At 39.1% G+C, this 23,043-nt stretch overlaps 4 protein-coding genes and 1 long non-coding RNA gene across 8 annotated transcripts; 3 read left to right on the plus strand and 2 right to left on the minus strand.

Moving 5' to 3' along the window:
- Window positions 1-1,657: 1,657 nt before the first annotated feature.
- On the plus strand, window positions 1,658-10,737 carry LOC109181535 (chaperone protein dnaJ GFA2, mitochondrial-like). Of its 3 annotated transcripts, XM_019331358.1 has the most exons (19): window positions 1,658-1,910; window positions 1,998-2,091; window positions 2,196-2,276; window positions 3,103-3,188; window positions 3,361-3,444; window positions 3,542-3,580; window positions 3,902-4,000; window positions 5,755-5,799; window positions 5,918-6,005; window positions 6,850-6,914; window positions 6,994-7,068; window positions 8,051-8,123; window positions 8,527-8,618; window positions 8,718-8,789; window positions 9,138-9,194; window positions 9,488-9,536; window positions 10,033-10,099; window positions 10,311-10,448; window positions 10,486-10,737. In XM_019331358.1, the coding sequence occupies exons 1-18, from the start codon at window positions 1,713-1,715 to the stop codon at window positions 10,405-10,407; spliced, it is 1,461 nt and encodes a 486-aa protein (XP_019186903.1). In that variant the 5' UTR covers window positions 1,658-1,712; the 3' UTR covers window positions 10,408-10,448; window positions 10,486-10,737. The 3 variants fall into 3 exon arrangements, with proteins under 3 accessions (XP_019186903.1, XP_019186895.1, XP_019186912.1); XM_019331350.1 differs by having other exon boundaries at window positions 10,311-10,737; XM_019331367.1 differs by having other exon boundaries at window positions 1,998-2,085; window positions 10,311-10,737.
- Window positions 9,589-10,026, minus strand: LOC109181550. Its single transcript, XR_002054218.1, has 2 exons — window positions 9,920-10,026; window positions 9,589-9,882 (listed from the first exon to the last, which is right to left on the minus strand). It is a non-coding gene; the product is annotated as an uncharacterized LOC109181550 (long non-coding RNA).
- A 383-nt stretch (window positions 10,738-11,120) lies between the features above and the next one.
- LOC109181527 (FT-interacting protein 1-like) lies at window positions 11,121-15,098 on the plus strand. The gene has a single exon (XM_019331339.1). The coding sequence runs from the start codon at window positions 11,962-11,964 to the stop codon at window positions 14,971-14,973; it is 3,012 nt and encodes a 1,003-aa protein (XP_019186884.1). The 5' UTR covers window positions 11,121-11,961; the 3' UTR covers window positions 14,974-15,098.
- Window positions 15,099-16,173: 1,075 nt separating this feature from the next.
- Window positions 16,174-18,785, minus strand: LOC109186356 (FT-interacting protein 1-like). Its single transcript, XM_019336306.1, has 2 exons — window positions 18,261-18,785; window positions 16,174-18,129 (listed from the first exon to the last, which is right to left on the minus strand). The coding sequence occupies exons 1-2, from the start codon at window positions 18,783-18,785 to the stop codon at window positions 16,255-16,257; spliced, it is 2,400 nt and encodes a 799-aa protein (XP_019191851.1). The 3' UTR covers window positions 16,174-16,254.
- A 1,867-nt stretch (window positions 18,786-20,652) lies between these two features.
- On the plus strand, window positions 20,653-23,028 carry LOC109181577 (30S ribosomal protein 2, chloroplastic-like). Of its 2 annotated transcripts, XM_019331422.1 has the most exons (4): window positions 20,654-21,060; window positions 21,494-21,595; window positions 21,685-21,984; window positions 22,644-23,028. In XM_019331422.1, exons 1-4 carry the CDS (start codon window positions 20,728-20,730, stop codon window positions 22,680-22,682), a joined length of 774 nt encoding a protein of 257 aa, XP_019186967.1. In that variant the 5' UTR covers window positions 20,654-20,727; the 3' UTR covers window positions 22,683-23,028. The 2 variants fall into 2 exon arrangements, with proteins under 2 accessions (XP_019186959.1, XP_019186967.1); XM_019331414.1 differs by lacking the exon at window positions 22,644-23,028 and having other exon boundaries at window positions 20,653-21,060; window positions 21,685-22,036.
- Window positions 23,029-23,043: the final 15 nt, after the last annotated feature.

Below are 23,043 nucleotides of genomic sequence, written 5' to 3' on the forward strand. Positions count from 1 at the left end.
AGCTTTTAAGTTATTTGACCCCTGGACCTTGCAACAGCTAACAAAGCAATACTTTTCAATTTATTTTGAATTGATTGATCGATGAATGAAATAATATAGGAGTTATTAGGACAAACTGATAGTTTTGTCCTATATATTAAAGCCGACCACATCATTTGATCATTTGAACCTAGAGTGCTTATGTTGCTAGATTGAAAAAGAATAGGGAAACAAATCAAATATATCCTTGAACTTTACTCAAAAGTGCAAGTATGTCCCTGAACTTTTAAAAAGTGTAATTATGTCCTTGAACTTTAAAAAAATACAATTAAACACTCGAACTTGTCATTTAGGGGCGTCTAAACCCAATAGCCGGTTATTCACCTGGAATAACTGGTCATTTAAGATTCCGGTGACAATAAAAATTAAAAGAAAAAAAATCAGGTGGCCTTCTCAACCGGAAAAGAGAAGACAACCAGCAATCGGAGAAGGCGACATCTGGTCGTCTAGTCGTCTTCTCCGATAGAAATGGTCACCGGAATTTTTTTTTTTTTTTTTTTAATGGTGGTGCACAGTGGTTAGCGACGGTCAATGTCGATAATTTTACCAGTAACCTTCCGGTAAATTAGACTTATTTTGACAAATTTGAGTGTTTAATTGTACTTTTTAAAGTTCATGAACCTAATTGTACTTTTTGAATAAAGTTCAATGATCTATTTGACCATTTTCCCCCCAAAACTTTCATAAAAGTTGTGATTTGCTGTATTTTTAATATTCAAGATCCTTGGTTATCTTTCAAACTTAACTGTTTGAGTATTTGTCTTATCGCTAACCTTACTCGTGTTTGTTTGACCAGTTAGTGCAACAACGATACGACTACGTGCGAAAAAATAAATCAAACAAAAAGTAAATAACACAGTGTATTGTTTACCCAGCTCGATCAATACAATCATATCTACGGCTAGGGGACCACCATCAGTGAGTCCAATAAACTATCTCAACTACAAATCAAACATACAGTAAGAGAACGCATGCTCAACCCAATGTGCGATATACCTCACACAGTAAAGACCCAACCGGATGAAGCTATAGAGGATTGTGTGAGGCTGAAAATTTGTGCAATTAGCAGTCCAAGAAATCTCTTAATGGAGATCTGCGTTGTCGTTGCCTGTGACTCACCCACCACTGCACCACAATTATATGGAATACGGTATACATATAAATCTTTGTAGAACTTCTTCTCAAGAGTCTTCTGAAATTTATTTCATCGACAATGTCTTTTGGAAATGACAATTCAAAGTATTATCTTTGTAATTCGTATAAAGAGTTTCTTGAATCTCTTGTAAAGTGTATCTCGTCAACTATGTTGAATTATATCTCTAACGAGTATATAATGCTCTTATTCTTAGAAGACAAGTAATTCTTAAAATATTCATTGTAACTTGAATTACTATTTTAACTTTGAGTCTCTGATAAGAGTATTCTTGTAAAATAACCTCAGGTCGCGTAACTGTTCTGCTTGCTGCTAACTGTTAGCTGTACTTGAATATTCATTGAGATTTATTTGTCGTTTCGAATATAATTTGAAGGCTTATTTATTTTTTTAATTCGATTTTCATTAAAAAAAAAAAAAAAAAAAAAAAAAACACCACGTCTGCCCTAGATTCGATCCCGTCACGGTAGACAACTCCTGAATCGTAGGGCGCTATAGCCCTATAGAATTCCATAAACAAATGCGGCAAAAAGGTTCCTCTCCCGCAAAACCCTGCCATTCCAGGAACAGTCCGCGTTTGAAATCTCAACTCCTAACTAGGGTTTTTTCTGGGGTTTATCTGATCCGCCACCGCCACTCTCCCGGAATGGCCCGCCCAAACGTCATCCGCCTGGCTCGCGCCGCCCTCTCCGCTCATCTTCCGCGCGGCTCTTCTTCTGTACGCCACACCCTTCTCTATACACGCTTCAGTTGTTATAAAAGCGCAGTGCGCGGAGATGAAATGAGACGGCTTTTCGTTTTACAGGTAAATGAATCGCTGTGCAGCGGGGGATGCAGGGAGTATAACACGGCAGCATGCAATCAGACGAGGCCTCTGTTCCATTCGTATTCGAGTAATGGCACGTGGAATTTGTCTTTGCTCGAATTCATGTTACTCTTTTCGAATTGTTATGAAGACGCGGCTTGATCATTTTGATTCATGGTGTTTTGTTTCGTGAAATAGGAAGGGTTAATGAAAGAGGTTGGTTGAAATTTGGACTATCAAGACCCGATTTTGGCCGGACAAGATCCATTCATGCCACAGGTTCTCCCTCTCTCACTAGTTTGATCACTTGATGCCATTTTTTGGTCAAATTTTCAGTTATTTTGGGAACAAAATGTTGCAAATGGATAAATGAAGTTATATTATTACCATTCTCTTACCAGAAAATAAGAGGAGCATGAGCAGAACTGTGTGGACATGCATACTGCATTTGATTAACTAACAATACATAATGCACTTTATAATCCTGAAACAGATAAAATCTCTCTGCTTGTTTGAATTATCAATTTATCATTAGAAAAGATCCCCATTAGCTTTATGCTTGAACACTGGGATAATAAATAAAAGAATTACAAGGTATCAGGGTCTGTGGCTATAGGTTCCCACTCTGTTACAAACTTCTTAGTTATACTGCAAATGCAGTTCCATACAAAGTAAAGAAAACTATAATATGTTCTTGGTAGTTATTATTTGTCACATCTTTTCTATTCTTCATTCATAGGTTCACACTCACCCTTCTATCTCTTTGTTTTATGCTTGAATCAAGTCCTGAACAAATTTAATTAACTAAATTTGACAATTTAATTTGAATGTATTTAATTTAGATTTATATTTTTGTATATGCATACCCCAAAACTGCACCAGAATATGAGTTGCCAAGCATGATGTGTCCTCAAATATGAATATTATTTGGTCAACACCAGGGATATGATTCCACTCACAAATGACAGATGTTTGTGTTCAATCGTTCCCCATATAGATATGATGACCCTTCTAATATTTCCATTCCTTTTTGTTGTTGCTTGGTCATGTATGTTTTGTAACATTCAGGTGAACTGACCTTTTTCCCCTCATTTTCCTTGATCAGCACACATGTCAGGCAGAGATTTTTATGATGTACTTGGCATAAGTAAGAATGCAACTGCATCTGAAATCAAAAAAGCGTATCTTGGGGTATGCAGTCATCTCTTCTTTTGGTTATTAATCTTTGCAGTTTGAGGGTTAAAAGCATTGGAGTACTATACATCTATACAAATTGCAGCTTCAAATTTCGATTCATAGTTATGTGTCTGAGTTCATATTGCTTTACTTTTTAAGTAAATTATTTTTTGTGGATGCACTGCAGCTTGCAAAGCAGTTGCATCCGGATGTGAATAAAGATGATCCTGAAGCTGCAAAGAAATTTCAGGAAGTTCAAAAGGCGTATGAGGTGCTGTCACTTTTGAAGAGCTTTATTAGTTAAGTAGGCATGAGGTATTTATAGGTGTAATGGATTCTCCTTTAATAACTTTTCCTTTTAATTGCAGGTTCTGAAAGATGAAGAAAAACGCCAGACTTATGATCAGGTCTTCTTGCATGCATCCATACATATATTTAATATATTATGTTTCAAGAGCTTTTTCATTTTTTATTTTTTATTTTGGGAGGGAGCTGGGTAGGTTCTGAGCTGTAACAGTACAAAATTTGATGATTTAAGAACAAGGGCAACATTTTTAATTTTTAATTTTTAATTTTTAATTGGTAAGTAGAAGTACTGCATAGTAGAAAATTACTAAATGGCCCTCAGAACAATAAGCAGTTTCTCAAACTAAAAATAACTATGATTTTGAAGTAAAGATGCTCCAAGTCTAGAAGAAATTATAACTCTTGACATATTGATGTTACAGCTTGGTCATGATGCTTTCAACAGTGCAGAAGAGCATGGAGGTGCTGGGCCTGGTTTTTCTGGGTTTCCAGGTTTTGAGGATATCTTTAAAAATGCTGATGTAAGGAACTGATTATATGTTTGTTTGAGTTGGTTTCCTTTAACTTACCGTTTGTGCTGGTTGTTATACCAATGTGTTATCTGTTCAATATATGATTACTATGTTTGGTATCTAGTTGTTTTATGCTTCTAGCCTCTAGGTGAACTTAGGTTTCTCCCATTAAATATTGGTATTGAGCATTTGAGCCAGGAATGCTAAGACTGATGAAAATATAGATGGGTAATGATGGGGTGTACTCAAGGTTATCAAGGCGTCGCCTAGTCAGCTCGCCGCCTCGCCTCGCCTAAAATGGGCGAGGCGAGTCTGGGACACCTAACCCGGGTTTGACCCAGATTTAAAAAAAAAAAAAAAAAGGATTAAAACCCTTCCCAGCCTTTGCATCGTATCGCAAACTCCACCGGCCACCGCCGTCGTAGACTTCCAAGCTCCACCGACCACCACCGTCGCAAACTCCAGCCTCTCAGATCTCAAGTGGCCATCTGCCGACTGCCATTCTTTCTTCCTTCTTCTTCTTTCTTCTTTCCTTCTTGGCCGGGTGGCCTTCTGAACTTCTGCAGTTCTGGGCTTCTGGTTGTTCTGCGGTGTTGCCCTTCTTTTGGCTCCACTTATACTTCTATTATATATATATATATATATATATATATATATACACACACACACACACACACACACACACATTCCTAATATGCTGGCAGTGCACTCTGCTACCACATGTATATAATACACACTACTGGCACCTGGCAGTGTTCTGCTCTCTCTCTCTCTCTCTCTCTCTCTCTCTATATATATATATATATATATATATATATATATATATATATATATATTTATTTATTTATTTATTTATTGCCTAGGCGCTGCCTAGTCAACTAGGCGGTTGGAACATCGTGCCTAGAAAGTACGCCTTGATAACCATGGGTGTACTGATCATAGGGGGGATCACAGCTTCATACAATCATGAGGGAGAGGAGACAAGCTGTTCATGGCACTTAGGAGTTCTAAAGTGGATAAACATTGATGTATTATGGCCTGAAGATTATTAATAGGAACTAGGAAGCATGCAACTCCATGATCTAGAGTGCATGGGTAATTCTAATATATTTTTTGATTTCTCTGTTGTTATTGTTATAATAATAATAATAATTATTATTATTATTACTACTCCTTTTGTTCCATTTTACATGTCTTGTTTACTATTCAGGCCATAAAAACTCCATGATCTAGAGTGCATGGGTAATTCTAATATATTTTTCGATTTCTCTGTTGTTATTGTTATAATAATAATAATAATAATTATTATTATTATTATTATTATTACTACTCCTTTTGTTCCATTTTACATGTCTTGTTTACTATTCATTGGTCAAACCAACTCTTTCTTCTTTGCTTATATTCTTTAGTATTTTTTTGTGTTTAATACTCCATAGTATTTTTTATGTAGTTTCTAAATATATAAATTTTATATGCTAATACTAAACTTAACATTATGAAAAATTGAATTATAACTTCAGTCAAGCATCGTTAACCAAACCAGACACATAATATGGGACGGAGGGAGTATTATTCATTATGTAGATTATATTTCTTCCTAGCTCACTAAACTGTTGAGTTTGACATGCTTACCACAAGGACCTGCTAATCTTAAACTTTTCATCCATTTATTATCTCTCTTTATATATAATCATATAATCCTTGGGGTCTAACTTCTCATTTCTTGTTGTCCATGTATTGGCTATTTATATGATGGATATCAGATTTTTAACATGTTTAGACAGAAGATGGGCGGGGATGATGTCAAGGTTTTTTCCTTACATTTTCTTTTTATAATGGCAATTCATAATATAAATTTTGTCTCCTTGTATAATTTCCAATTTTTTTTCTTGACCTTGATCCCCCCTCCTGTAATCATGTTTGCAGCTCTCTGTTGAATTGTCTTTCATGGAAGCTGTTCAGGGGTGCAGCAAAACTGTATCATTCCAAACTGAGTTACCTTGCGGTGCTTGTGGTATGTGACATCTTTCTTGCCATAGTCAGAGTTCAATCTGTATATGATTCTCATTCAAAATACAATGGTGCTCTTTTGGCTATCATCTTACCGTAAATTGTTAGAAGTTTGATAGTTTATGATAGTGTGGTTGTCAAGTAGGAAACCGAGTAGAACAAGTGAATCAAGTTTGATTTAGACCTTGCTTGAATAGGCATTGTATTATATCTATTTTCAATCACTATATTTAGTGCGATGTTCTGGATCCATCTTTATTTGGCTGAAGTGAAGAGGAAATAGTTGTCTGTGACGCCTCTTGTGGTCTTACATGACAGGACTGATATAATAGGATGTGGAAATGATTTGCCTCTTTTTTTTTCCAAGAGCTAACACCCCCACCCCCCAAAAAAGATAATAAATTGTGCATGATATAATCTTGGTAGCCCTGTCTCCTTCTCCAATGTCCTTGGTAAGAGAATTTTCTTTTTGTGGTTATAACTTATAACTTCTTTGATAAGTAGTTTTGCATGCCTTTAGAGAAGGCCATGCTACACTCTTTTCCTTATTTTCAACAACAATTCTGTAATTTTTCTTGACAACATAGAGGTAAAAACCATAAAACTGCTAATTATTCACAATTCAGTTTGCTTATCATTAATATGAAAACTTTTCTAAGTGGGACTTTGCTTTGGGACATTAAAAAAAATAATAATAAGAAAAAGGCATTCCCCTAGGATGTGCCCATGGGTTACTGAGCAGATTTTCTCGCCTAGGTTAGCCTTTGCAAATTAAGGTATTCCTGATGCTCTGCATGCCTTCAATTTGGTAGGAAAGGAAGTTTACTCATTCTGATGTTCATTTTTAGGTGGAAGCGGTGTTCCCCCTGGGACAAGGCCTGAAACCTGTAAGCGCTGCAAAGGATCTGGCATGGTGAGTGCCCTGTGCTTGCTTTGCAATGTCTTTACCCCCTCATTTTAAGACTAACTCAGCTCCTTTATGCTATCTCCAGGTGTTCCAGCAAACTGGTCTTTTCACAGTACAGGCTACTTGTCCACAATGTAGAGGATCTGGGAAGATTGTATCGGTATGATAATAGTAATTTCCTGCTCTCCTGCTGTATCATGTGCATGGTTTTTTCCATTTTTAATTTCCCTTGTCTTTGCCCTACTTGTAGTTCATTTCACAAATTCCCATGCTTTCACCTTACTAGTTGTAGTTATTGATTTTGTTGAATAAATTGGGAAATATTTTGGTCAAATCATAGCTTGAATACACATTGAAGATTACACAGGACTACCCATGTATACCATAGGCTAACCTAGAGTATCACACACTTAGGGAGTATCAACTTATCCAAGGGTCACATTAAACACATGCAGAATACTAGGAGACACAGGCAATAAACTCAACGATTTTATAGAGTATAATAAAAAACTCATCAAAACTGAAAGTTAAACAATGAAATGACCAGTGACTAACATCAAAAAGCTATCTTTCTTCACATGCTATTACACAGGACTACCCATGTATACCATAGGCTAACCTAGAGTATCACACACTTAGGGAGTATCAACTTATCCAAGGGTCACATTAAACACATGCAGAATACTAGGAGACACAGGCAATAAACTCAACGATTTTATAGAGTATAATAAAAAACTCATCAAAACTGAAAGTTAAACAATGAAATGACCAGTGACTAACATCAAAAAGCTATCTTTCTTCACATGCTATTTTCTCATTTACTTATATCAACTGCTTGCCTTTTTGACAAAAAAAGCATAGTCCTTAAAAGGTCTTCAAATTTCTTCATTTCCACTTATTCTTTTGGAAAATCCCGACTTTCTTTCTGTCCAATTGCTCGCGATGAAAGTGATCATTCTTTGCAATTTTACAATTTGTGCTACTGGGCTTTGGTTTTACTCTTGCTACTGACTTGTACTGCTGGTTTAATGAGTATTTTTATATTATGGTTTCACAGTTTTTAATTGAAAGGAAATAATTTATTTTAATGTCGCACTCGCACTCGCACATGTTTACTGACTACTTTTAACATTGGGCTGCAGAGTTTCTGCAAGACATGTAAGGGAGGCCGTGTTGTGAGAGGGACAAAAACTGTGAAGTTAGACATTATGTCAGGTAAATTTGAACTATTGAGAATGGATATTAATTGTACTCCATGATCTTGCTCACACAATTTGATGGGAGTTTATTCTCCTGAGATGCTTTACAGAAATTAATGGCTGCCTACTGAATTACTTCAACTGTAACTGTCAATGTGGTTTAAAAGGGATTATTTTTTAAATTCTGTTTCTGAGGTTTATATGGGAATGGAAGTGTATAGGTTTAAATCAACCTAAACATTCATATGCATTGATGGACAGTGGTCATCAATTGATGTAATTTAGACAGACTTTTGAGGCTGACGCCTATATGTGTATACGTTTTAACTGAGTCTGTGATGTATATTCCTTTACCTCTTCTGTGGAAACATTTTTGTGTTACTGATGGCTTTTGTTACTATCTAATTACTCATCTGCAGGAGTGGACAATGATGAGATTCTTAAAGTATATAGAAGTGGTGGAGCAGATCCTGATGGCAGTCAACCTGGTGACCTTTATGTTACTATAAAGGTGTTATTAATCATTAGAATTTATTTTGAAAATTTTATCCTTTGCAGTTTGATGGATGTCATATGATTCTCAATAAGAATTTATTTCTGATTGTTTCAGGTTAGGGAAGATCCTGTGTTTCGAAGAGAAAGGTCTGACATCCATGTAGATGCCGTTCTGACAATCACCCAGGTAATTTCTTTCTCTCTCTCTCTCTTCCCCCTTTTTAGAGACAATAAAGCAAGTGCATGATTCTAGTACCCCTTGCATCATGAAAGAATTTGTCAAGAGTATAGAAGCATTAGTATCAATAAAGGATCTCAAAGTTTTAAATTTCTCAAAGAAATCCTGAAGGTTCTTCTCTAGCTTCATATGCCTTGTTCTATCAACATAGTCTGCCTACTATTAAATGTATGGCTTAAACTCTACATGCAAGTGTTAAGGGATTCCTACAGAATGTTTTCCTCGTAAGAATCTTCTAGAAGTTACATTTATCTATAATCATTTTTGCTTGATTAACACAATGTTTTTTTTTTTCAGGCCATTTTAGGAGGAACAGTCCAAGTTCCTACTCTGACAGGAGATGTTGTTGTCAAGGTTCGTCTGAAGCATTTACACAACATTTTATTGTGTATTTATTCAATTATCTCATTTCTTTTCAACACCACCCTCATTGTAGATATAAATTTTAAAATATAGATACTGACTCGCAAGGTATAAAAAACATAAGAACTTTTTCTAGTCCCATCATTTATAAGTCATAGAGATCTTGCTAACAATTGTCTGCCAACATTATGGCATATGACAAGATGGATTCATGCCTTATTTTTCTTTTCCTTAATCCCCCCAACCGATTTATAATTTGGAGCATTACACTTGGATTTTTGCAGGTCCGCCCTGGCACCCAACCTGGCCAAAAAGTTGTACTGAAAAAGAAAGGTATCTGCAGATCATTTTCTAATTTCTATGCTGCACATATTATGTCTGTTATGTATTAGAGCCTGGGCGTTTGCCGCGTGCATCCTTGTCCCTCACTCCCTTGTCATCATTGGATATTTTGTATTTCAAGCGTATGATTAGTGATTACACATTATAGCATCAGTGACGTCTTGAAATCATCTTCACTCCTAGTAGAAGCATTCATTTTATTATAAGCTAATAATGTCTTTTGTAACATGCATGCATGACTCTTCTTTTGAGGTTAAACATTTTTATTGGAGAGTTCTTGTGCAAGTATGAATGTATGTTGACCATACAGAATCTTTAATGGTGGTGGGGAATAGAACTCCCCATTTCCATTTTAGTTTGTGCTGTCAATCGACTTTGGTGTTTCTGCTCAGCAAAATTTGCAGTAGTTTCTGACCTAGCAATGTTTGAATGTGAACTGAATATTGTGATTTTGAAACTAATGCTGTCTTTTACAATGCATATACAGGGATAAAAGCAAGGAATTCCTATTCATTTGGGGACCAGTTTGTTCACTTTAAAGTCAGCATTCCAATGTATGTGCTCCTTTTTGTTTGGAGAGTCAAATTCAAGCATACCCTTGCTTTTGCTTCCCATCTGATTCAGTATATAGACAACTAAACAAGAATAGGATTATAAAGTCACTTGGTTGTAGCTAAAAGAATACTGACCCATCAACAACTTAGCTAAAGGAAAACCTTGATTCTCGACAGTTAGGTTTATGCGCTTCATGCATTTTGGGTGCAGGAATTTGACACAAAGGCAGCGACAGTTGATCGAGGAGTTTGCCAGAGAAGAGCAAGGAGAAGACGATAAGGATGCTGCCGCGGGAGCTTCTAGTTAGTCAAGGAGAGCACTGCGACAATGGCTAGTCAGGGGTGGATGAGAATGTATTGTGTTAGAGATTCTTTCCATGTTGGCCAGAGCAATTTTGGATCAATTTTCACAAAATTTCTCCTTTCTCCAGGTACTATTGTAACTGTAATTGTAGTGAAAGTAGCCTAAAGCTTTATAAGTTATAACCATAGCATAGCTAGAATTGCTTTGCTTTTGAGGTATTGTGGCGTTTGATCATCTATGTCGTGTTGTATATATATGGATATAACACAAATGTTATTCTTTAAAGAGAGAAATTAAACATTAAATTTTTATTGAATTATGAATTTGTATTAAAGGCATTATAATATTCTTTTGAGAAAATGGTCAAATAGATGTTTGAACTTTACTCGTTCATCACGAATCACAAAGTCAAAACCCATCCTACCTCTTTCTACATTAAGTTTCAACTAATTGAAATGAGGTTTTGACCATTTATGAAGAACAGTCTAGCATGATTATGATGTTGGGCTAAAAACCATACAAGCTAGCAAAAACCAACAACCCAAGGCACGGCCAAAAATTGGCTTAGCATCATTGAACTGGGCTATATCTAAGTCCACCACAATGACAAAAATTGGCCATATTGGGGCTGATATCCACACGAATATGATAGAAATTGACTAAAAACCAATTCCGTTAATATTACCTGCTAAATGCATTGCATTTGTTTTATTTCTCTATAAAACAAGTGTAATCATGTAAGAACTGTGAAAACAAATAAACTAATAACAAAAGGAGGGTAAGAAAAGAATAAGGCACAAGAAAGAAAGGCATCCCTGGGCAATATTACTTACAGGAACATAAAGTTGAGGCTATACTTTTCTTTCAGTCCCAGGTATGCCCCCAAAACAAAGTTATCATTACCTCTTGGATTCTCACATATACTTTCTCTTCACATTTCATTGCTGTCTCAACAAGAATGGAATGTACTAAAGAACAAAAGTTGCAGCAGATTCTATATTGAGTATAGTTGGGGATTTTTCGTTAAGAAACTTATTGGTCACGATATGAAGTACCAACTTATTATAAATTGATCGATCTCATTTTATTTTACGAACTTGTCAGAAAGGAAAAGGCATGCAAAAAGAAAACCAATCACATGTAATCATTTCTTGCATCCAAAGTTCTGAATGTCAGCAAAAGCACAATGAGGTACAAGAAAAAGTTGGGAATCAGTTTCGGGCTCGAGAGCCGCTGGCAGTTGCAGGGTGCAGGATTTGCGGGAAATCTCGGGATTGGGGTGCAGTTATTTTTAGAAACAGTAAGTTATAAATAATACCATTTATACCCCCGAACCGGTGACAGATCAACCAGCTTTCCCAGCCATTCTCTTGTAAAACTGTTTTCCCATGACAGCTTCTTCAGCAAAGCATTCCTTTCTTGCACTGTCATCAACAAGAACAATAAAAAGATTGAAAAGGCACAGAAAGAGAGATCTGATTGCTACCTTTCTTTAGACCCAGGCTTCTCCTCCTGATAAGAATCTGGTTTGCTTGTGAGTAGAGTCTGCAATTTCTTAATGCAGAAAAGAAGCATGAAGCTGGTAGTAGAAGTCATCGATGCTCATGATCTTATGCCCCGAGATGGCGAGGGATCAGCCAGTGCATTCGTAGAAGTTGATTTCGAGAACCAGATCAGCAAAACCAAAACAATCCCAAAGAACCTCAATCCATCCTGGAACCAGAAACTTGTTTTCAGCTTTGATGAAACTCACAAAACTTACCATTACAAGTCCATTGAAGTTTCTGTTTACCACGAGAGGAGGCCGGTTCCAGGAAGAGTCTTTCTTGGAAGGGTGAGAGTTCCTTGCTCAAATATAGTCAGGAAAAAGGAGGAAGTTTACCAGAGATTTCACCTCGAAAAGAAGTCGTTTTTTGGGTTTGTCAAAGGCGAAATCGGGCTCAAAGTCTACACTGAGCCTGAATCTCATCTCCCACCAAAACCTTCTGATATTCCTCCTGCAGACACCATTGCAGTCCCTCGAGTTTCTAGTACTGATAAACCAGAAACTGAAAAACCAAAAATTGCCATTGTTGAAGCACAGTTTGATCCTTCAAACTCTGCTGAGAAAGCTGCAGAAAAGGTTCAAAATATTCACAAAAACCAGGTTCTTCAGCAGCCAGTGTTTTCAGTGGGGAAAAGACCAGAAGCCATCCAGTTAAAAATGAGGCATCAGGCTAATCCGAACCTCAACGAGGACGAGTTTGAGCTGAAGGACACGAATCCCCAGCTCGGGGAGCAGTGGCCACACGGGGGAAGAGGGTGGACGAACAACGAGAGATATGCAAGCGCATATGACCTCGTGGAGCAGATGTTCTACCTCTACGTTCGGGTCGTCAAGGCCAAAGATCTCCCACCGGGTGGCATTACTGCCAGCATTGATCCTTATGTGGAAGTGAAGCTCGGGAACTACAGAGGAAGAACCAGGCATTTCGACAAGAAAACGAATCCAGAATGGAACCAAGTATTCGCCTTCTCCAAAGACCACATCCAATCCTCAATTCTTGAAGTTTTTGTCAAGGACAAGGAGACATTAGGCCGAGATGATCATCTAGGGAGAGCAGTGTTCGACTTGAACGAGGTCCCAACGAGAGTCCCCCCGGATAGCCCCCTCGCCCCTCAATGGTACAGGCTCGAGGATCGTCGTGGGGAAGGGAAAGTGAGGGGAAACATCATGCTGGCGGTCTGGATGGGGACACAAGCCGACGAAGCCTTCTCAGAAGCCTGGCATTCAGATGCTGCAATGGTCCATGGGGAAGGAGTCATGACTGTGAGGTCCAAAGTTTACGTTTCCCCGAAGCTTTGGTACTTAAGGGTGAACGTAATCGAAGCTCAAGACATCATCCCAAACGATAGAACCCGTTTGCCTGAAGTTCATATCAAAGTCCAGGTGGGGAATCAGGTGCTCAAAACCGGGATATCCCCCACTCGAACAGCAAATCCGGTTTGGAACGAGGAGCTAGTGTTTGTAGCAGCAGAGCCCTTCGAGGAGCAGCTAATCCTCACGGTGGAGGACCACGTTCATCCCACGAAAGACGAGGTTCTGGGAAGAATAGCCTTACCACTCTCCACGTTCGAGAAGAGGCTAGACCATAGACCTGTCCACTCCCACTGGTTCAACCTGGAGAAATTCGGGTTTGGCACATTGGAACCAGACAGAAGAAAAGAGCAGAGATTCTCGAGCAGGCTGCACCTCAGAGCCTGCCTCGAAGGCGGGTACCATGTCCTAGACGAATCGACAATGTACATAAGTGATCAAAGACCAACCGCGAGACAACTCTGGAAGCCACCCGTGGGAGTATTAGAAGTTGGGGTCCTAGGGGCAAAAGGGCTCCTCCCCATGAAAATGAAGGACGGGCGGGGCAGCACAGACGCCTATTGTGTAGCCCGGTATGGGCAGAAATGGGTTCGAACCAGGACGATTCTCGACACGTTTAGCCCCAAATGGAACGAGCAATACAACTGGGAAGTCTATGACCCCTCCACAGTCATAACACTAGGCGTTTTCGACAACTGCCATTTGGGAAACGAAAAGCCCGGAACAACAAGAGATTCCAGGATTGGGAAGGTGAGAATAAGGCTATCCACCCTGGAATCCAATAAACTCTACACCCATTCCTACCCCCTCCTTGTTCTCCATCCTTCTGGGGTTAAAAAAATGGGGGAACTCCAATTGGCAGTGAGATTCACAAGCCTCTCTTTAGCCAACATGGTTTACACATATGCCCACCCTTTACTCCCCAAAATGCACTACCTAAACCCCTTCACAGTAACCCAGCTCGAGAACCTGAGATACCAAGCCATGAACATCGTGGCAGCTCGATTAGCCCGAGCTGAGCCACCCCTCAGAAAAGAAGTAGTGGAATACATGTTAGACGTGGACTCCCACTTGTGGAGTATGAGACGAAGCAAGGCTAATTTCTTCAGGATCATGTCCCTCCTCTCGGGCACGATGGCCTTAACCAAATGGTTTCGAGACGTTTGCCAATGGAGAAACACTCTCACCTCGGTTCTCGTTCACATCCTCTTCTTGATCCTGATTTGCTACCCGGACTTGATTCTCCCCACTCTTTTCCTCTACATGTTCTTGATAGGCCTATGGAACTATAGGCTTCGCCCGAGGCACCCTCCCCACATGGACACGAAGCTCTCGTGGGCTGAGGCAGTGCACCCCGACGAGCTCGATGAAGAGTTTGACACATTCCCCACATCCAAGAACCAAGATATTGTCAAGATGAGGTATGATAGACTGAGAAGCGTGGCGGGGAGGATTCAAATAGTGGCGGGAGATATAGCAACACAAGGGGAGAGATTGCAGTCAGTTCTAAGCTGGAGAGATCCAAGAGCCACCGGCCTGTTCATAATCTTCTGTCTTTTTGCAGCAGTTATGCTCTACGCCACGCCTTTCAGAGTCGTTGCCTTGGTTGCTGGGCTTTATATGCTCAGACATCCTAGATTTAGGACCAAGATGCCGGGTGTTCCTAGCAATTTCTTCAAGAGATTGACAGCCAGAACCGACAGTCTGCTGTAATATATACTGACAAATCAAGAATCAAGAATCATGGTTTATGCATCCCGGCCACAACAGCTACTGATAGAATCTACACGCCTGTCTTTTTCGTTTTCTTTTAATAGTAACATGATTTCACCCATTTCCAGTTGAATTAAGCATCTGAATAATAAACCTGTCACTACCCATTTTCCTTATACCTCCTCCTCATAGAATAGCAGGCAGCAAATATAGAGAAGCAAATTAAAGCAGCACCATGTTGTCAACAAAAACAACCAAAAAAAAAAAAAAAAAAAAAAAAAGTCTGCAAACATGATACACTCATGTAAAACTAAGCAGAGGTTTACCTGGTCATCAGTTTAAACTAAAGACCAGACTTGAATAAGCAATTGAGCATTAAAATCACAATACAGTAGAGCACCATAGCATTGCAACCAATGAGAATGCATCCATATTACTTTTTTTTTTTTTTTTCTCCATTTAAATCTTAATCGTCAACTTCTTCCACATTTAATATTTTTATGATGTCTAATTTAGCAAGCCCAACTTGCCTGGGTAGAGGGTACAAAAGGCATAAACAACAAGACGTAAAATACTTATTTTGCAAAAGTAAACCAAAGAGCTTACTAAATCATGGCTTAAATAGCCTGCTGGCTAAAGGTGCTAGCTTTGTATGGAGAAATAAGTGGCTTTCATGGCATCAGTCAAATAGTTTATTAAGAAAATCAATTATCAAAAGGGTAAACTGAGATTCATTGCAGGGTTCCACAAAAGATAATTTTGAGACCATGAGAACACATTCTGCATACCCAATATGACCCATTATCTATTGCAGACTATTAAACCACTAAAACTTTGGATCGGAGGCTTACAGATTTATGTTTTTTCCCCTTAGGCCCTCTCTTTGCAGCTGATGAAGATGGCTGGTTCTTGTGGATTGAGATGGTAAAGAAGCTAAGGGGGCATGCATTTTCTGTTTCTTTCTAGAAGCTGAAACTCAAGGACTGGGTACTGGATCATCAACGCCTTCACCAGTGTTGATCAAGTTTCCCTGTGCTCTTCCTTTGACAATTTACTAAAGTTAGCTTGATTGAACTTTTGCTCAAAGAGTTCCATGGCATATAAAGTTCAAAGAGAATCAATTAAAGGGGTATGAAAATATATAATACAAAATTCAAACAATCCTGCACAAATCAATTGTAAAACAAACTTGTCATTCCATCCAACAACATCACAAAACCATCTTAGTTTATAAATGTAAAGAATATAATTCCCTCCAAGAACATGACATGGAGTTCAGAGCTACAACAAGGAGTCTGATTTTGCAGGCAGTCTCCTGAAGAAGCTAATAACTGCAGAAGGAAGCTTCTCCCTGAATCTCGGGTGCCTCATCGCATAAAAACCCCAAGCCAAGAACAAAACCTTGAAAGGGACAATGTAGAACAGTATAGAAGCAAACAGACAAACAATGAGGAAAAGAGCTGTGGCTCTCGGATCACGCCAGCTTAGCAGGCTGCCAACCCTCTCTCCTTGAGTGGCCATGTCGCCAGCAAGCGTCTGCAGCCTCGAGGCAATGCTCCTCAGCCTGTCATACCTCATTTTAACAGCATCCCCGGGCTTAGACGTCGGGAAAGTATCAAATTCCTCATCGAGTTCATCAGGGTGCACCCTGTCAGCCTGGGACAACGAAATGTTCATGTGGGGAGGGTGCTTAGGCCGAGCCCTGTACTTGTAAACCCCGAACATGAAGAGATACATGAACACCGAGCTCAAGATGAACTCCGGGAAACACACAGAAATCAAGAACAAGAAATGAACCAAAACTGTAATGACAGGGTTTCTCCAGCTGCAAACACGGTTGAAACATATGCAGACCGAAGCTATGGTGGACAGAATCGAGCCAATCCGGAGATAATTCGCCTTGCTTCTCCTCACACTCCATAGGTTCGACCCCACATCGAGCATATACTCCACAACCTCTTTTCTCAGTGGCGGCTCAGCCCTGCTCAGCCTCATAGAAACAATGTGAGTAGCCTGATGCCTTAAATTCTCCACCTGGTAACTAGTCAAGGGATGAAGGTAATGCAGAATTGGTAAAAGAGGTTTGGAGTAAACCGAAAGCATGTTGTATAACGAAGCACACGAAAATCTCACAGCAAGCTGGATTTCCCCCATTTTCTTTACCCCAGAAGGGGATAGAACTATGAGGGGATAAGAATGGGTGTAAACTCTATCAGTCTCAAGGGTCGACAACCTGATTCTAACTTTCCCAATTTTCTGATCCATTGATCCTCCTCCACCCTTGCCTGGACCCTGAAGGTGTTGGTTATCGAAAACCCCGATTGTGATAACAGTGCAAGGATCAAAGACTTCCCAGGTATACTGCTCGTTCCATTTCGGGTTAAAACTGGTTAGGATTGTCCTCGTTCGGATCCATTTCTGCCCATATTTCGCCACGCAGTAGGCGTCTGTGGTTCCATGGCCATCCCTGTTCTTCATGGAGGTCAAATCCTGGGCACTCAAGATCCCTAATTCAAGAACTCCAATGGGAGGCTTGGAGAGCTGTCTGGCAGTGGCCTTGAAATCACTGCTGTACTGTGTCAGCTCATCAAGAACATGGTACCCGCCATCAAAAGACAACCTTAAATGAACCCTCCCGGGTAAACCGACCACATTGATCTCCCCATTCTCCCCCACTTCATTCTTCTCCAAACCATACCACCTGCTAACTGGAACCTTAAAATCCACCATTTTCTCCACAGTCTGTAAAGACACCACACATTTCCCCAGAACTTCATCCTTGTTTGCTGCCACTTTATCTTCCACTGTCAAAATCAAATCTTCCTCGAAGGGCTCGGCCACCACGAACATCAAATCCTCATTCCAGGATGGGGATGTGTTCTTGGTGAGAGAAATTTTAGTCCTTAAGGCCACACCCCCCAACCAAGCTCTCACGAAAACGTCGGGATGGTGCCTGTTCTTGTCTCCTGGCTGTAATTCCTGTGCCTCAATCACATTAACTCGAAGGTACCATAGCCTGGGAGATAAGTAAACTTTGGACTTTATATTAGCAACATTTTCAGCACTCACTATAGTGGCATCCATGTGCCATGCTTCTGGAAACGCCTCATCTGCTTGAGTTCCTATCCAAACAGCCAACATTAACTCCCCTTTCACCTATTAGAACGAAAAGAATGTATATTGATTCACAATAGCACAGTACAATACAATGTTTATAAGTAAAGAACCAAAACTATTAAAATATAACAAACTAGACTAAATCAAATATAATAAAATACTTATAGCACCTTTTCCCCTGTCTTGCTCTCGAGCCTGTACCATTGCGGCGCCAGGGGGCTGTCTGGTGGGACCCTGGTCGGAACCTCGGAGACATCAAACGCCGCCGCCATTCCTATAACATCATCTCCCTCGCTGATTTCTTTATCTCTCACGGAAATCTCGACCACTGTGGTCTGAATCTGGTCTTTAAGAACAGTGAAAACCTGGTTCCACTCAGGATTGGGATTGTTCTTATAATGGCGAGTGAGCTCCCTGAAGTTCCCAATCCTCACTTCCACAAAAGGGTGAGGGGAATGATCGTTTGCCGGCAACTCCTTCGCCTTCACCACTCTCACGTACAGAAACTGCATTTGCTCCACCAGGTCAAACGCCGTCGCCTGCCTCTCATTCCCGCCGCCGCCGAGCAGCGGCGCCGTCTCCCGGAGCCTGAACTCTTCTCCGTCTTGAACAACGGCGTTCGGTGCCGGCGGGGCGCCGCCGGCGTTTCTGTTCTGCTTCTGATTCTGCTTTCTGTTCTGCGTTTGGTTCGCCATTGTTGATTATGATAGCAAGAAGAGAAGAGAGGACGCAGCAGTCTATATAGGAAACGATGGATTTTTTTTCGAAAAAATTTGAACGATGGAATGGGAAATGATTGAAGAAAACTGAGCAGTTACACAATAAATGGAGGGTGAAAATAATTAAAATCATTTTAAACTCCTTGCTGACCGTTTCAGAAGATGAAAAGCCCACCGAATTTTGAAAACTAACCCATACTAGACACGAGAGGAAATTCCGTTGAACACATGAATCAAATCTCTCTGTTTTTACGTTCAAATAAGAAAAAAAAAAAAAAACAACGTGAAAACAACTAAAATAAGTAGAAAGACTCCATCTTTACTATAATAATACATTACGTGTTTACATGCATGAAATGTGTGTACATAGATGTCTGTTTGTACGAGGATATGATAGGTTCTGAGGTTGTCTCTTCATCAAACATGCCAAGCTTAATTCGAAATTTGTTGGACGAAAGCAATTATTGTTTTTTTTTTTACCAAGTTTCGAACACTCTTTAAAGACGGCTTGATACCCAAAGTTAATATGGGATCTCTTGATATTTGGTTAATGATGAATTAGTCCCCTAAACTCAATCGCACCATAGGTTGATTGTTGCCTTTATATTATTTGTCTTAGCTTGTTGATGCCACTAGGGTCAATATTTAGTGATGTCACTTGTTCTACAATGTATACTCCCAAATTCTGCTAGTTCATTTTTACTTTTTGATGTGGCAAATAAATATATGATACTTTCATTATATGAATCTCCATAAAAATGTCCACATCACAATTTTGAAAATAAGAGTATGTACAATATTTTCCTAATATAATAAGTTAATTATAGGTTTATGTAATGGCTTTCAATAAAAAAAAAAAAAAAAAGAGGAATCATGCAATGAAAATGTCATTTGTCACAAGTTTGAATTGCATTAGAAATCTAGTACTCTCCATACTTAATTGCCCATAGTGTGTAATACTTTGTTGAAAAAATATTTAAATTAGTCACTCAATTATACGTTTATACATAAAAGTACAATTGATCCCTCAAATGCAATCAAACCAATTTGATCAGTACTCCAAGGGTGTGGCATTTAACATTTTATTATTATTAGTTTCCTAACATGGTTCAGGTGGCCAAAATTTGAAAATAAAAAAAATAAAATTAATGTCACTCCGTCTCTAGCATCGGAGATGAAAGTTTCTCTTCGTCTCACATGGCAATGAGTTTTTCTGCATCTCTAATTCCATACAAAGAGAACTCTCGTCTTGTGACGGATACAAAGAATATCTCAAAAGTTTAAAATAAACAAAAAAAAAAAAAATACACATGTCCATAGTAATCATTAATTAATTGGCACAAGTGCGCAACTAGTCAATTCAATTTGATTGCATACAACATTCCCAATAGGAGAATTTTGGATGATTTTTGCAGGATAAATTGCTTATGTGGAGGACTGGAGGAGAGATAGAGAAGAAAGATAAGATGTTGGGTAACTATAAGAGAACTTGATTTTTGAAAGAACATTTGGCGCCACTAAAAAAAATCACATTTTATGGTGTGCGTGAAGCATACTAAAAGCGCCCAGTCGGACGCGTACAGTACATGCGCCTAGACACGTTAAACTATATATATATATATATATATATATATATTTGTTTTTTACTCCTTACCTCTAATCTTATATTTTCTAGTCACATTAAAACTCATTAACATTTATTGAGGATGCTCTTTGAGGGACCAATTGCATTTTTTAAAAAAATAAATAAATTTAGATGACCCAATTGATTTGAATACTTTATGTCTCATGGTCATAAATGTAATTTCACTACAAAATCCTGGTTCGGATAAAGTGATAACTGATAAACCCCCGTCTTCCTTCTGGCCTTCAATCCACCCATAAACTCTGCATTTCTCATCGGAGCTCCACCAAAAAAATGGCGACAATCTCTACCTCTTTGATATCCCCTAATTTCCTTAAGAACCCAAAAATGGCCGTCAAGCCCCACTTCTCAAAGCTCCTTTCTCCCACCCTGAAGTCAGAGGCGCGCCCTCTCGCGCTCAGTTTGTTGCCGCCGGTTTCGCAACCCAGGGAGTATTTGTTACGCGGAAGGAGGCTCAATGCTGTCGCCGAAGAGGCGTCGGTCTCCACGCAGGACCCGTCTTCGCCGTCCGCCAGGCGGCTCTACGTCGGGAATATTCCCCGGACCGTCACAAACGATGAACTCCGGAAAATTGTGGAAGAACACGGCGCCGTAGAGAAGGCAGAGGTATACTCTGCCAATTTGTTTAGTTTAGGGTTACCGCCATGATTTCCTTTAGCTGAAATGTCAAATGTACCCCGTAGCCATCTCAGCTAACATTAAACATGCAATTTGTGAATTTCCAGCTTCACTTGATATAATTGTGTAGGGTTCTAAGATTTTTACTGCTCCGTACAAATTAGGGCGAATGTTTCACTTAACTGTATGGCGAATTTGATAATTTCCGTACAAATTAGGCTGAATTGTTAAAAGCTTATTTTGTACTGAGTATTTGTTTAATGATTGATATTATAGGGTGCCAAATGACTTTAAAGATGTTATGATATTGAAAGAAGTTTCTTAGTTTTCTATGTTTGTAGAGTTATAGCTAATAAAATTTTGGACTTTGATAAATTCCAATTGCTGTTAGGGTGACAATTTTCCTTTACTTTATTGGTAGGTTATGTATGATAAATATTCGGGAAGGAGCCGCCGATTTGGATTTGTTACGATGAAGACAGCTGAGGATGCAAATGCAGCTATTGAAAAGCTTAATGGAACTGTAAGGGCTTTATATGCTTATTCAAGATTGAGAGGTTTTTGACTCCCTAAAATGCCAGTTTTATCTTTTAATGCTGTTTTCTACAACAGGAAGTTGGGGGCCGTGCAATAAAAGTGAATATAACTGAAAAGCCATTGCAAGGTGGGGACTTGTCGTTTCTACAGGGGGAGGATTCACAGTTCATTGACAGTCCTCACAAGGTTTATGTTGGCAATCTTGCAAAGACAGTAACCACTGAGTCACTGAAAAGCTTTTTTGCTGAGAAGGGGACGGTTGTCAGTGCAAAGGTATCCCGAATTCCGGGGACCTCAAAATCCAGTGGGTTTGGGTTTGTCTCATTTTCTTCGGAAGAGGATGTAGAAGCTGCTATATCATCTTTTAATAATTCGGTAAGTGTGTCAACAGACATTAATAATGTTTGTCAGCAGTGTCATGGATGAATGGATTTGACTTTATGCCATCACCTTGTGCATTTTGTCTAAGAAATATAACAGATTTCTGCTATCACTTGGAACTTCTCCAATTAGGTTTCTTCAAAATCTACTGACTCAATTAACACTTTCTTTTTTCTGAATTAATCTCGGGAATATTGTTTGAAAAGAAAGAAGGTAATGAAAATGGCGTGAAGGAAACTTGTCTTTGAGAATTCTCTATGCATTTGATTAGACGGGATGGTAAAAGGAGAATAAATTGATCTTGATTTTTGCACATCTACTTTGTGGCTAGCAGGAAGTGTAGTATTCACACCTATATATTTTCCATTATCCTGTGCTTTCAAAGTGAGGAAGCATAAGTATTCATTCCCTCTTCTGGTGTTGCATGACTTACTTTTGATTAATGCTTCTGTGACCTGCGTTTGTTAAATGCACTTATATGTTAAGAATAAGTTTTCCTTCGGTTTTGTGGTTCCTGTTTTGTTGAAATATCATGCATATTTTGTTTTTTCCTATGATATCCATGAAGCCTTAGCATTTGTATCTTATACCCATCTCTGATTTTTTTTCTTGCGTTCTACTAATTTCCGTCTTTCCCCCCCTAAAAAATGCAGCTGCTTGAAGGGCAGAAGATTCGTGTAAATAAAGCATGAATAAGTGGCAACGAAAACGCCTTGCCTTGTGCATTACGCTTAACACTGAAGACTTGTGAGTTGATTTCTCGAGGGCAATGACAGTGGGGGAGAAGCTTGTTGTGCTACGAGCTCCAATTTGGCCGGCCAATCTGCGATTTGCGTTCTTACAATTTTAGTTTAGTGAAAGCCCATTTTGTTTGTTATCATGTTGTAAAGAAACATCTGATCTTTAGACTAAATCCCTGTAGGGCTCTTGGCTGTATGTTTGCAGTTTTTTTGGGACACTGTCATAAACTCACACAGCCTTTCTAAGGCTCTCTACTTGCTTGGTAATATACACTTGTTCATCATTGCTTGCTTTAGATATATATTGTCTTCG

Source organism: Ipomoea nil, unplaced genomic scaffold, assembly GCF_001879475.1.
Source record: "Ipomoea nil cultivar Tokyo-kokei standard unplaced genomic scaffold, Asagao_1.1 scaffold0188, whole genome shotgun sequence".
NCBI classification, from domain to species: Eukaryota; Viridiplantae; Streptophyta; class Magnoliopsida; order Solanales; family Convolvulaceae; genus Ipomoea; species Ipomoea nil.

Coding starts and splice junctions, on each gene's coding strand:
- LOC109181535 (XM_019331350.1), top strand. CDS start 1,713: ATGCGGCAAAAAGGTTCCTCTCCCGCAAAACCCTGCCATTCCAGGAAC. Junction 4,001..5,754: donor ATATCTTTAAAAATGCTGAT/GTAAGGAACTGA, acceptor GATGGATATCAG/ATTTTTAACATGTTTAGACA. Junction 8,619..8,717: donor ACCTTTATGTTACTATAAAG/GTGTTATTAATC, acceptor TGATTGTTTCAG/GTTAGGGAAGATCCTGTGTT.
- LOC109181527 (XM_019331339.1), top strand. CDS start 11,962: ATGCAGAAAAGAAGCATGAAGCTGGTAGTAGAAGTCATCGATGCTCAT.
- LOC109186356 (XM_019336306.1), bottom strand. CDS start 18,785: ATGGCGAACCAAACGCAGAACAGAAAGCAGAATCAGAAGCAGAACAGA. Junction 18,130..18,260: donor AGAGCAAGACAGGGGAAAAG/GTGCTATAAGTA, acceptor TCGTTCTAATAG/GTGAAAGGGGAGTTAATGTT.
- LOC109181577 (XM_019331414.1), top strand. CDS start 20,728: ATGGCGACAATCTCTACCTCTTTGATATCCCCTAATTTCCTTAAGAAC. Junction 21,061..21,493: donor GCGCCGTAGAGAAGGCAGAG/GTATACTCTGCC, acceptor CTTTATTGGTAG/GTTATGTATGATAAATATTC. Junction 21,596..21,684: donor TTGAAAAGCTTAATGGAACT/GTAAGGGCTTTA, acceptor TTTCTACAACAG/GAAGTTGGGGGCCGTGCAAT.